The following is a 12,602-nucleotide window of genomic DNA, read 5'->3' as shown; positions in this document are numbered from 1 at the left end:
AATAGTTTCATGCGGGCAATCTCTAATTACCTAAAGAACTGCATAGCTGCTGGTCAATTCGTTCTCCGTCTATTGATCGGCAAAGTTTGGCGACATCTTTAAATATGGGGAATGTAAATTGTTGCTATAGGAACAAGCATGCTTGTTAAAATAGAATACAAGAAAATTGGTCTTTCAAAGTTGTTTTTTTTAAAACAGAAAATGCTAAAAGTATTTTTTCTTACTACAGAACTGATTTATTAAAAAAAAACACATGCAGATTATTGACTGAACTGCAGCTTTAATTGTCTTGGAATGCCTAGAAAATTCCAGCCGCAAGCAGTTTCAACTAATTAAAACAAATGCCAGCGGAAAAAGGCATTACTGACATGGCAGGGTTAAAAAAAACCTTTGGATACGTTAAGGCTAAGGCCACTACACCACCATCTGGGTATTACCCGAAGCAAACAAGTCTGTTATATCATTATAAGGGGGAAGAAATGAAAATGTCAGTAGGGCACATCGCAGGGTGGTACTTAAAGCTGCAGTTCAAGCTCCCGTTTTTTGTTGTTGTTTTTTTTTAGTTTTTTTTTTTACTTCAATAGTTTCATGTGGGCAATCTCTACTTACCTAAAGAACTGTATAGCTGCCGGTCAATTCGTTCTCCGTCTATTGGTCGGCGAAGTTTGGCGACATCTTTAGATCTGGGGGAATGTAAATGGTTGCTATAGGAACAAACATGCGTGTTAAAATAGAATACAAGAAAATTGGTCTTTCAAAGTTGTTGGTTTTTTTTAAACAGAAAATGCTAAAAGTATTTTCTTACTACAGAACTGATTTATTAAAAAAAAAAAAACACATGCAGGATATTGCTTGAACTGCAGCTTTAACTAGGTTTCAAGGGATATCAAGAGACCAATAAGATTACCAAAGGTAAGATGCGTTGATGCAATTAGGAAAATTGTTGGAGCAAAGTGGAGGAGAGGCTTGCAACTGCAGCACCTGGAAGATCATTGGGGAGATCTTCATCCAGCAGTGACTCGACCAGGTGAAGATTTTATATATATAAATATATATATAAAACAAAAAATGGCCACACACACTGAGTGAAATTCCTCAGCAGAGGCGGATGGTACACAGTAAAGTTGGGTATCCATAATAATGCTAGTTCACAAGGAGATCAGAATACCAGCATGACACAGGAGGTAAAGAGAAGTGGAATTTATTGATCCATCATGCAAACATATCCCGACGTTTCAGTCCCCAAGGGGCCCTTCTTCAGGAGTCACCCATGAAGAAGGCCCAACCGGGGACCAAAACGTCGGGATATGTTTGCATGATGGATCAATAAATCCCCATTTTCTTTACCTGACACGTATTCTGATCACCTTGTGATCTAGCATTTATATATATATATGTATACGTATGTGTATGTTTAGATATATTTGTGTGAAAAAAAAAACTAATTAATGGACACAGAATTCTAAAATAAACTAGTTGGATTCAGAGAGGGTCTCGGCTTCATTAATTTCAGCTCCGGGGACGGGTTCCCAAAATAAGTAACGGGGAAGGTATCGTGGGTACTGTCCCAGTGGAAACAAAATGGAGGTTTAAATCTCCCGTCATCTGTCACGGCTTCCTATTGGCCTGCGTGATGCGGGTTATTTAAGTATCTCAGAAAGCAGGGGAGACCCTGGAGCTGAAATTAACACGGTTCGGCTGTGGAGACCCCCTGCTTCTAATACATGTAAAATAAAAGAGGGCCTCAGAGGGAACCTCCTGCTTTAATGTTCCCCGCTGTATGTATTTATGTATATATTCTTTTGTCACCTTAACTCTCTTACAGGACAAATGGCTGAACGCTTCCAAGACAGACAGAGAGGTCTCTCTCTCAAGAACCAAGAGCCGGACAGTGGACCTCATGGATCAGGAAGGTCTCCAAAGTTGGTATGTCTTGCATCATTAGTGTCTTCAATGCCAGACGTGCCGGCAGTATGTGTGTTGTTGGCCACCTGGCCTCCCAAACTCCAAACACAAAATACCTAGAGCACGTTACCACTCAATATGGAAAATATTTACCTGAAGAGACCCATGAATTGGGACACCCTTCATAATTATAGCTGCTGATTATCTTTAATGAGGCAGTCGCACTTTACACCGAACAAGTGGCATTGACATGTTCAAATGTAGGTCATGTTCAAATATGTTGTTTGAGTTTTTATATTTTCACGCTATTCACACACTTACGTGGAGTTTTTACAACTGTTATCAAACCTCTTTGATGACGCAAATGTTTGTTGATCTGAAAATCTACAAGCGAATTGTCTCCTTTCTTGTCTTACATGTTAAAATAATTATAATGCCACCGTTAGTGTAGCAACGCAGATAAACTTGAAGGGCAATAAATAAGGGATGAATTTAGCTGGACCTGGAGAAAAGAGAAACATTCATTTTTCACAGGCATAAATATGTATTTTTTTTAAGGTGGATTGAGTCTTTCAGGGAAAACCAATTGCATTGATAAGTTGTGTTTTAGTACATTACACTGTGTTGTTCATTTCACCTCTAAGGTTCCACAACGTTCTCCAAACGTTCTCTTCTGCTTGTTCTAGAGTCATCCGGGTGATGAAACTGAGGACTCTGCAACTTTTCAGGGCAGCAGTGGAGGCAACTGCAATGGGAAAAGTAACATCCAAAGTATGTGTTCTCTATACTATTACTTTGATATAGTTTAAGTAAGTGGTAAAATACAGGGTTCTAGATCAGCGAAGCACCATTAAATCATGGCTCATAATGTCACGTGACCTAAAACAGGAACAGACGTTATTTTCCGTGAGGTAAATGTGTATCTGCAAAGCTAATTATATGCAGAAACAACAGTTATTCTACATCTCATCAACATAGTTAACCGTTGCATTATTGTATCATAACATTGGGCTATCTTCCAATGGTAACTATGTCCTGGTTAAACTGGTGTAAAATGCATCCAGACCCTGCAAGAGCCCCATTTCAGGGTCTAGTGAGGAACGCCAAGTTCAGCTGGAATCTAACTAATGTAACGTTAAGTGCCCGGCTTCACCTACACTGACCTCTGTGGATATGCGCTGTTATGGTAATGCCCCATTATTATTATTATGCATTATTACTAACGGCCTTTATGGTTAATGCAACACTCTTTACAAAAGAAAAAATGACTCGAAGCTAGAACGATACAGCATTACTATTAATGTGATGTTACGGTTAAAGTCACGTTAAGTTACTTTGTGGATCGGGTCCCTGGCTTGTATCTGAAACAGTAACAGTCACATTGATGAGGATAAGAATAATCTACTCGTATTTTTAATTTTTTCCAACTTAATTTTATTTGCAGTTTTCAATGGCATACAGAAAATAAAAAAGGAACATTCAGGACAACTAGCAGTTTTCGCATACATTTAAATTTGAACAGTGATGATGGGGTCCAATATATATATATATATATATATATATATATATATATATATATATATATATGTAAAGTTCAGAGCCAGAACAACCAAGCCCCAAGTCCACAAAAGAGTTCTAAGCTTAGCACCTTTTAGTGGACCTGGCCACTGTAAAGATGAATCAGAGGTCTCTGCATTCCAGAACCAAGACAAGCGTACATGTACTGTTCAAACTGTTTATGAAGCAGGCTACGTAATTAGTGTATACTCGTTTTCAAGTATGTCAAGTATGTCCTGGGTATAGAGATAAGATGACAAATAATACATGGTTACAAATACAGTTACATAAGTGAGCAGGGTATACATTATATATGACATAGCATGCACAGTTAGAGATAATATATATTATAGGCGTTTGTAAGTTACAGACCAGATTAAAATGGTGGCTGTGAGTGTCTACGGTGGATTGTTCCAGTTGTGAGGTGCACGGTAAGGCCGCGCGTATAGTGCCCGCGACCGGCGACGGGATGGGTGACGTCAACCGTCGTCGCATCCGAAAGTTATATTTCGCTTTGCGGGCTTCCGAGCATTTGATTTGTTCAGGGGCTGTCACATGAAAAATCAAATATTCCCGGCTTCCAAAGTCGCTCCGTCGCATTGCCACCGTCGCGCTTACTATAAGCGCACGTGGCGGTAGCAATATATTTGTTTTTGGGCGGCGTCGCCCGTCGCGGGCACTATATGCACAGCCTAAGAGAAGGAGGAGCGGCCGGATACTTTGTTGAACCTTGGGACCATGAACAGTCTTTTGGAGTCTGATCTCCGAAGATAAGTGCTGCGTGTGGTAGGGGTGAGGAGCTTCTTCAGGTAGCTGGGTAGCTTGCCCAGAAAGTATTTGAAGGCAAGACAGGAAAGATGAACTTTGCACCTAGACTCAAGTGATGACCAGTCTTTGAGTATTTCGCAGTGATGTGTGTTGTAGTTGCATTGGAGAACAAAACGTCATATTGAATTGTAGAGGGTGTCAAGTTTGCTAAGGTGGGTTTGGGGTGCCAAGTCGTATACTATATCCCCATATTCCTGTAAAGTACACCAAGTTTGGCATAGGTTTTGGATGTCAGGGTATCAATGTGCATTCCCGAATGTTAAATGGGAGTCAAACCATATGCCCAAGTATTTAAAACTAGTAACAGGAGTTAGGGTGGTGTTAGCGTTGGTTCTGATTTGGAGCTCATTCATTCGAAGCTTTAGAAATGTAGCCTTTGTCCCAAAAACCATTGTTACAGTCTTGTCAGTGTTTAAAAACAGTTTGTTTTGGGAAATCCAATTTTCAAGTCTCAAAAAGTCCGATTGAAGTACGTGTTCAAGGTCGGAGAGGCTATGGCTGTGTGCATATAAGATTGTGTCATCTGCATACATGTGTATTGAGGCTCCCTTACAAGCTGTGGGAAGATCATTGATGATTGATTTTTGATGGAAACCCTGTAATTGGGCAATCATAGGATCTAGAAATCCACCGAGCATTGATAATAAATGTTGGATTTGCATGTCACCTGCTGCTTGAAAAATAATATTCTGTCTCTCAACCGTGGCTTGAAATGCAAGTTAAGCTCTTTGCTGCCGCGCCTTTTCCTGGAAGTGAAACCCCTATAATACCCGCGGGAGACAAGAATTGGACAATATTGCACAAAATAAAAAGAAAAATATTTTGTAACGCCTTCATCTCTAAGAATCTTTGAGACAGAGAAAGAAAACGGGTGTTTGCTCAAGAGCAAGGTTGTTTAATGACATAAACTTAGCTTGGAAGCCAAATATTTAGGAATGTAAGATATTGTTTATTATTTAGAATGTATTTTCATAGCTTACATGTGACCAATAATATTTCAAAATTAATATCTAATATCCTAACTAGACTGTACTTGTGAGTAGATTTGCAGATTCTCAGACAGGCTGGCAACACGGCCTTTCCCCATTATCACATAGCACACAATGCTTCCCCGGCAGCCAGGGATTCTGGGTAGAAGAATCCTTTATTGCGGTGCATTCACATGTGTCATGTCTGTCAGTGCATCAGTGATATGATACATACTCTCTGGATATCCTATATCTCTAATGTATTTTTTTTCCTTAGGTACCATCTCAGCTGGAGATGGCAGGTATGTTCTTGCTGAGAGAGGGCGTCGGACTGGACGTAATTTACTTGATATTGGGATCAACACCCGACAGACCATGTCTCATGTGAAGGATCATAAAACAGGTGCTGTTTCTCCATGGGGAAGAATACTATATATGTGTATTGTGTCTTTCTTTTACTCAAAATAGAGAACGTTTTAATTGCCGTAGTAGTTCACAAAAAAGGTATTGTGCCGGGTATGTTTTGTTCACAGGTATCTCCATGGGGCTTATTCTGTAAGCTCTATTAGCGCTGTACCAAGCGATCTGCACGGAAAGACCCAGACTTGACTGGGGCTTTCCGTGCAAATCCCACGATACAGAGTTTACGGAGCTTACAGAATAAGCCCCCATGTGTTTTAAAGGAGTGTTTCGGAGGATTATAAATAGGGGGTCCAGTTATAGGTTTTGACCGGAAAAACACCACCGACTGATCATCTTGCACTTTTGTATAAAACTGACAAACACCAGAAAATAAAGCATCCTTTCCTATTAATTTCCACCTCTTTTTGCAGCCCGTCCACAGGTAGGAGACTAAGGCACATCAAGGAAGAGTATGCAAACAAAAGAAACACCAAAGTCAAAGGCGGGCCAATTTGTTTTGATTGTTCACACTGATACACACAGATTGTATAATAACAGAACAAACAAAAAGAATAGAAATGGCTAAAAAATAATTGGAAAGAATTACATAAAAAACGGAATAAAAAAAATAAATCGAAAGTACAAGTAAAAACTCGGAATGGGTGATTGTAGATACTTGGAAGTAACGGAGCGAGGGAGAGATTTGATTCGACTCAGCGGGTAAAATGGCGCGGCGTGTAATAAAGTATTCATATCTGTATCTTTTTGGAAAATTGTTGTAGTTTAGTGTTAAAATGTAATGGTGGAATTTAATCCAGAGGTCTTTGAGCCCAACTGAATAAAAATATATCAATATACTGTACCAGGACCACTGATATAAAGATAAAGTCTATCCTATTCGACACAGCATAGCACTTTGTCCAGTTCGATCTCCACACAACATCCCGAAGAAACCTCTTGTTCTTACCTCCCATTCCATCTACCGTCCTATCTCCCTTCTGCCATTTGCATCCAAACTTCTTGAACGACTCCTTCATAATGCAGGAACAAAAAATGATCAGTGATACAGGCGCCCTTAATCAATGCAGAACTCACCAGCAATAAGGTAGGTTAAAAACTATTGAATAAACTACATGTAGTTTAATAAATTGTTTTTAACCTACCTTATTGCTGGTGAGTTCTGCATCGATTAGGGGCGCTTGTATCACTGATTATTTTTTGTTCCTGCTCATCACTTAACGATCGGAGAGACGCCACAGGGGGACACGGATCACCCTATTCTGGGTGCACCTCGCTGCTTTCGAGGAGAAGGGAACGGTGAGTGATCGTGAGTAAAAGCTTTATTCCACACCGGATATTTACAAGGAGACCTTGTTTCATTTATTGCAGCCACAGCAGGCTGGCCGTGGGAAATATACCTTTCCTTTTTGGCGCAACAGGTCTGGTTTACAAGGATCTGTACCCTAACTCTACCCCTCCATTACCTCCCTCTACCCCTCCATGTTTATCTCCACTTCAACCCCATTTGTGCCGTCTTCATTACCTATGAATGTTGGCTCTACGTAGCCACCAGTTCTGTTTCGTGGAGCTTATAGTCAGTGGTCGACAAATCACCAAAAACATCTACTCGCCGAACAAAAAAAATCTACTCGCCACCTAGTACCACACGTGTGCTGCTTGGGCCAATAGGATCTCGCCACGATGTTAAATCCACTCGCCCGGGGCGTGCAAATGTATAGGTTTGTCGAACACTGCTTATAGTTGTTTTTTTCTATTTTTATCCTTCCTTATGGATGCTGGAGTTTCTCTCTTCCTACTCTCTCCTTGACACACGGCAGTCTGGATTCCGTCGCAACCACTCCACTGAGACTTCCCTAACAATAGTCACTAATGATCTACTTAAGGCCAAATCTCAAGAGCAGTTCCCCCATCTTATTCTTTTGGACATTTCTGCTGCTTTTGATACTGTTGCCCATCTGTAACTCTCGCGATGCCCACAAACAAGACAAGACCCCGGCACTGAGGTGGGAAGGTATAACACCACACACCCGTAGCAGCGGAGGCGAGCCTGGAAGGCGGACAGTTTAGCGTTGCCGGGTCTGGGTTGGAGAGTGTAGGTGATGCGGTATACTTGCCGAGTCCGTGGATTGGAGAAGACAGGATAGTAAGGGTCCGTAATCCGCGGCCTGGGATTGTAGAGACCAGCATAGTCCGAGTCCGTATGCTGTGTTCAAGGGTAGGAGAGGTCGCCATAGTCGAGGCCGATGCTCCAAGCTAGCAGCCCACATGTCATTCTTGACTCCGTCCTTTCATGCATCCTGCACATTCAGTACCTCACCAGATCATGTTGTTTCCCCCTCCACAAGATTTCTAAAATACGTCCCTTCCGCACGGAACAATCCACCAACATTCTTACACCTTGATTATATCCGTCTGGACTCCTGCAACCTGCTTCTGGACGATCTCCCCTTCTGTCTTCTGCCTCCTCTCCGGTCTGTTCCAAATGCTGCTGCCGGGCTCATTTACCCCACTAACCGCTCTTCCTCTGCTGCACCAGTATGTAAATAAATGGAAAATGCTGCACACTGTCAAAAAAATGAATAAAGGATACAAATACCGGTGCTCCTGGTTCAGGACTCTCTGTGATAATCTAAAGTATAATGAAGGGTAAAGGAACAGGGCTCCACGGATTTCTAAACAAACTAATTTATTGCCAACAAGATAACTTGACGTTTCGGCCACACTTGGCCTTTCTCAAAAGCAGAATGCCATTCAGGTGCCCACCTACTAAGCAACGCAAAACACAGCCCCTCTCTACATCTCTAACCTTATATCCAAGAGCACTCATACACAGTCTTCCCTCCGCTTATGATTTATATCTCTCCACCTCCTTTATTACTTCCTCTCTCTCCCGCCTCCCCAATCGTTCCCATGCTGCACCCCACCTCTGGAATTCCCTACCATGCACAACCAGACCCTCCCCTACCATACATACTGTACGTTTAGTAATAAGTTCCTTTAAAAACACACTTTTTCACGAAAATGTATCCAGACCTTTCCTAATGTCGCTGGCCAAACCCTTCCTAAGAAACACACACTATTCCTTGTGTCCCTATTTTTTCTGACTGATAAACATAACCGCGTAGGTGCGCATGCGCTGTCTTGTACATTACCTAAGTCTCCACTGCCAGCAGTAATGCTTGCGAATGCACTGGTCCTAGTGATAGTAATCAAAGTAGTTCGTCTGTAATGACACGGATCCATGTTTATAGTGTGCGCAATATCTGCCTGCGCAATATCTGCCTATATTCTCTAGATAATGATACGCTGTTTGTGGATACCTAGATGATTCATACAGATTATGCATAAGCAGAACAATGTCTACAATGCACCCTACAGCTGTATAAGTTCTCTAGATACTGGCACGTAGTTTGTGGATGGCTAAATAGTGTAAACATAAGTTATACTCCCATACAGGTAAGTATATGAAAAAAAGTAATAGTTACAAATTACAGGTGTCAGGGAAATAATTAATAGCGTATGAAAACGATTCTATCAGAGTGACTCTGATAATGCTTGACCGATCTAAACACAGCCTACTAGTAAATCAAAGTACAGTATTCTTTGGCACGGGCAGGAAATAATGCCAGTGCCGGGATGTTGCCTAACTGAAGTCATAATGCTTAGTTACTAAAGAAAGGAATAAGATGAATGAAACCGCAATCACCAAAATAATGGGAAAAACAGGCAGGTGCTCTGGAGGATAATTCAATTGTTTTATCGATGTTGATCATAGAAAGATCAAAAAGATACCTCCTACTGTTAGCACTCTATGCCATATATCAATAAATGGACCTAATAGCCCGATAGTAAATTACTGCAAGGTTGCAGTAATTTACTGTCGGGCTATTAGGTCCATTTATTGATAAATGGCATAGAGTGCTAACAGTAGGAGGTATCTTTTTGATAAAACAATTACTAAAGAAAGGGCCAGAAAGATACTTTCTATTTTAAACATAAATCCAATGACACTTGTTGGAGCAGAGAAAGGGAATAAGTGCAGTACATGGCACTGCTTGGCCACAATGGTTTGTAGGAGTGACTGTGGGTGTGGGACAGTCAAGGCTGCAGACAGCTTTCCCGGGGCCCAGAACTAACGTTTCCACCGGGCCCCCCCAACCACGTGTCGGCGGCCTTGCGAGAACCCCTCCCCCTCCCCCATTTTCTCTTACACTCATCCCTTCTCACACACCTCACTCTCACCCCCACCCCTTCTTACACTCCCCGTCACCCTGCAGGAGAGAAGGGAGGAGGGTGGTGCTGAGTGAAGGGGAGGGCCCTGTTTCGTTTCCCTCCCCCCCCCCCCTGTTGCCGACCCCATGGACAGTAGCCATGAGTCTAGGACTAGGCTATTGAAACACTTCATTTAAGAGTGTCTCAGACACCAAAAACACAGATTGTAAGCTCCACGGGGCAGGGACCTGTGCCTGAAAAATGTCTCTGTAAAGCGCTACGTAAAACTAGCAGCGCTATACAAGAACATGCTTCTTTTTTAAAAATTATTATTATTATTAATTTTTTTTTTTTTTTTTAAGAGGGGAATTTTAAGGTTTGAAGATGGGGAGAGAAGGTACTTGGCATATGAGGGAGCTCCCCATGGAAGGGGAAAAGGGAGATTTATGGATAGAGCGCAGGAGACAAGGCCTCCCCATAACGTGAGATTAGAGCTGATATGTTGGGAGGAGCAGGTGAGTGGAGAGCCTTGAAGTAAGGAAGAGACCTTTGTAGGTAATCCGAAATTTGATGGGAAGCCAGGAGGTGGATGTAAGGAGGCGATGAACAGAGACTGTTGTGGGAGAAAGGGAAATTATTCTAGCAGCAGAATTTTGGATAGATTGCAAAGGAGACAATTTTGAGGCAGGGAGGCCTGTTAGCAGTATGTTACAGTAATCCAGACGAGAGAGGATAAGGACATGCATTAGAGTTTGGGCAGTAGATTGACAGAAGAAAGGACAGATTTTTACCATATTACGGAGAAAGAAGCGACACATTTTAGCCATTCCGTGAATGTGCAGGGAGGATTGTCACTCATAGGCAACGTACTTTGGCAACAGGATAGGTAGTAGTACTGTTTACTGTGATGGAGCAGGGGATATTAGGCCAGGTTTCAGGGAACATATGAGCTCGGTTTTAGACACATTAAGTTTAAGATAGCGGAGCACCATGCACGAGGATATAGCCAGGAGGCAATCAGAGACTTTGGACTGGATTTCAGGTGTGCGGGTAGGGGTGGTTTGAGAGTAGGGTGGTTGATGAGGTCACCAAGTGATAATGTGCAGAGAGGGAAAAGGAGGTCCCAGAACAGAGCCTTGACGCACTCCAACAGACAGATCAACAGGAGACGAAGACCTGTTATCAACAGAAACTGAATATGTGCGATGGGAGAGGTATGATGAGAACCAGGATAGAACTTTATTGCGGATACCAAAACAGTTTAGAATACTGATGCAGCCACCAGTATTAGAACTCTTGCCTGGGAGATTCTGGGGCAGTCTCACAGTAAATGCCTCAACATTGCCTCCACATTTCTGTGAGATTCTTAATGGCCTATCGGATTAAGAAAGCGGGGGGTCCTGCAGTCCCATTGAAACTTAATGGGACGGCAGGGACCCCCGCTGTGTTAATCTGATGGGCCATTAAGAATCCCACAGAAATGTTGAGGCAATGTACAGAAAATGTTGCGGTATTTACTGTGAGACTGCCCCAGGAATATCCCAGGCAAGGGTTCTAATACTCGTGGCTGCATCTGTATGAAGGAGAAGAGAGTGATCGGCAGGATCGAAGGCAGCAGAGAGCGAGTACTGTAGGATTAGTAGTGAAAATGATCATAGGATTTTGCTTCGTGTAGATCATTCGCTACTTTAGTGAGCACACTCTCTGTTGAGTGAGCTGTACGGAAGCCAGATTGTAAACTGTCCAGGAGGGCATGGGAATTAAGAAAGTACATTTTTACTACTTACAGTGATTTAATTTAGTGCTCCTTTTTTTCTTCCAGTCTAGGGGAGTGCAGATGGTTCACAGCATATGTGGAAAATATGTGGATATGTGGAAAATAAAATTAACAGAACGTAGTATGGTGAAGTGTCTTAATTAATAGAAGGTGATAATAATCCACTCACATACGCTAACATACTTTAATTTAAAGAAGAATATGTGAGTGGATTGTTATCACCTTCTGTTAATTAAGACACTTCACCATACTGGTCACACTATGTTCTTTTAAATTTATTTCCCACATATGCTGTGAGCCATCTGCGTTCCCCTCACCTGGAAGAAAAGAGCAAGATTTGTTCAGATCCTGGAACAGTCTAAAGAGGGTTAAACTCAGAGTTGCTTTACATTTGTTTATCACATCTCTCTAGGTCAGGGTTTCCCAAACTTTTTTTTCCGTGACCCGGTTATTTTTTAACTTCTTTTTCGTGACCCACTAAAAAATGTATCGCCTATACTGGCCTATAGGGCCTGCACAGACACACACACACAGCCACTGATATACACACACACACACACACACACACACACATACACACACACACACACACACAGTTACTGATACACACACACAGCCACTGATACACACACACACACACACACACACACACACAGCCACTGACACACGCAGCCACTGACACACACACTGATACATACACAGAGCCACTGATACTCACACACACACACGCAGCCACTGACACACACACAGCCACACAGACACTGCTACACACACACACACACACTGATACACACACACACACACACTGATACACACACAGAGACACTGATACACACACACAGACACTGCTACACACACACACACACACACACACAAACACTGATACACACACAGACACTGATACACACACACTTACACTGATACTGATACAC

General features: G+C 42.1%; 1 protein-coding gene across 1 annotated transcript in view; it reads left to right on the top strand.

Annotated features, from left to right (window-relative positions):
• PIWIL4 (piwi like RNA-mediated gene silencing 4) overlaps nt 1-12,602 on the top strand; it is a 121,133-nt gene that overhangs the window by 3,797 nt on the left and 104,734 nt on the right. Inside the window, exons 2-4 of the mRNA XM_075592493.1 lie at nt 1,826-1,926; nt 2,592-2,676; nt 5,536-5,661. Coding sequence (XP_075448608.1) covers nt 1,831-1,926; nt 2,592-2,676; nt 5,536-5,661 — 307 coding nt within the window. The 5' untranslated portion in view covers nt 1,826-1,830. The remainder of the gene's footprint in view (nt 1-1,825; nt 1,927-2,591; nt 2,677-5,535; nt 5,662-12,602) is intronic.

The sequence above is a fragment of the Ascaphus truei genome, chromosome 3 (genome assembly GCF_040206685.1).
Source record: "Ascaphus truei isolate aAscTru1 chromosome 3, aAscTru1.hap1, whole genome shotgun sequence".
Taxonomy (NCBI): Eukaryota; Metazoa; Chordata; class Amphibia; order Anura; family Ascaphidae; genus Ascaphus; species Ascaphus truei.
Note: the sequence above shows the minus strand (reverse complement) of the source record. Positions and strands in the feature narration are given on the sequence as shown.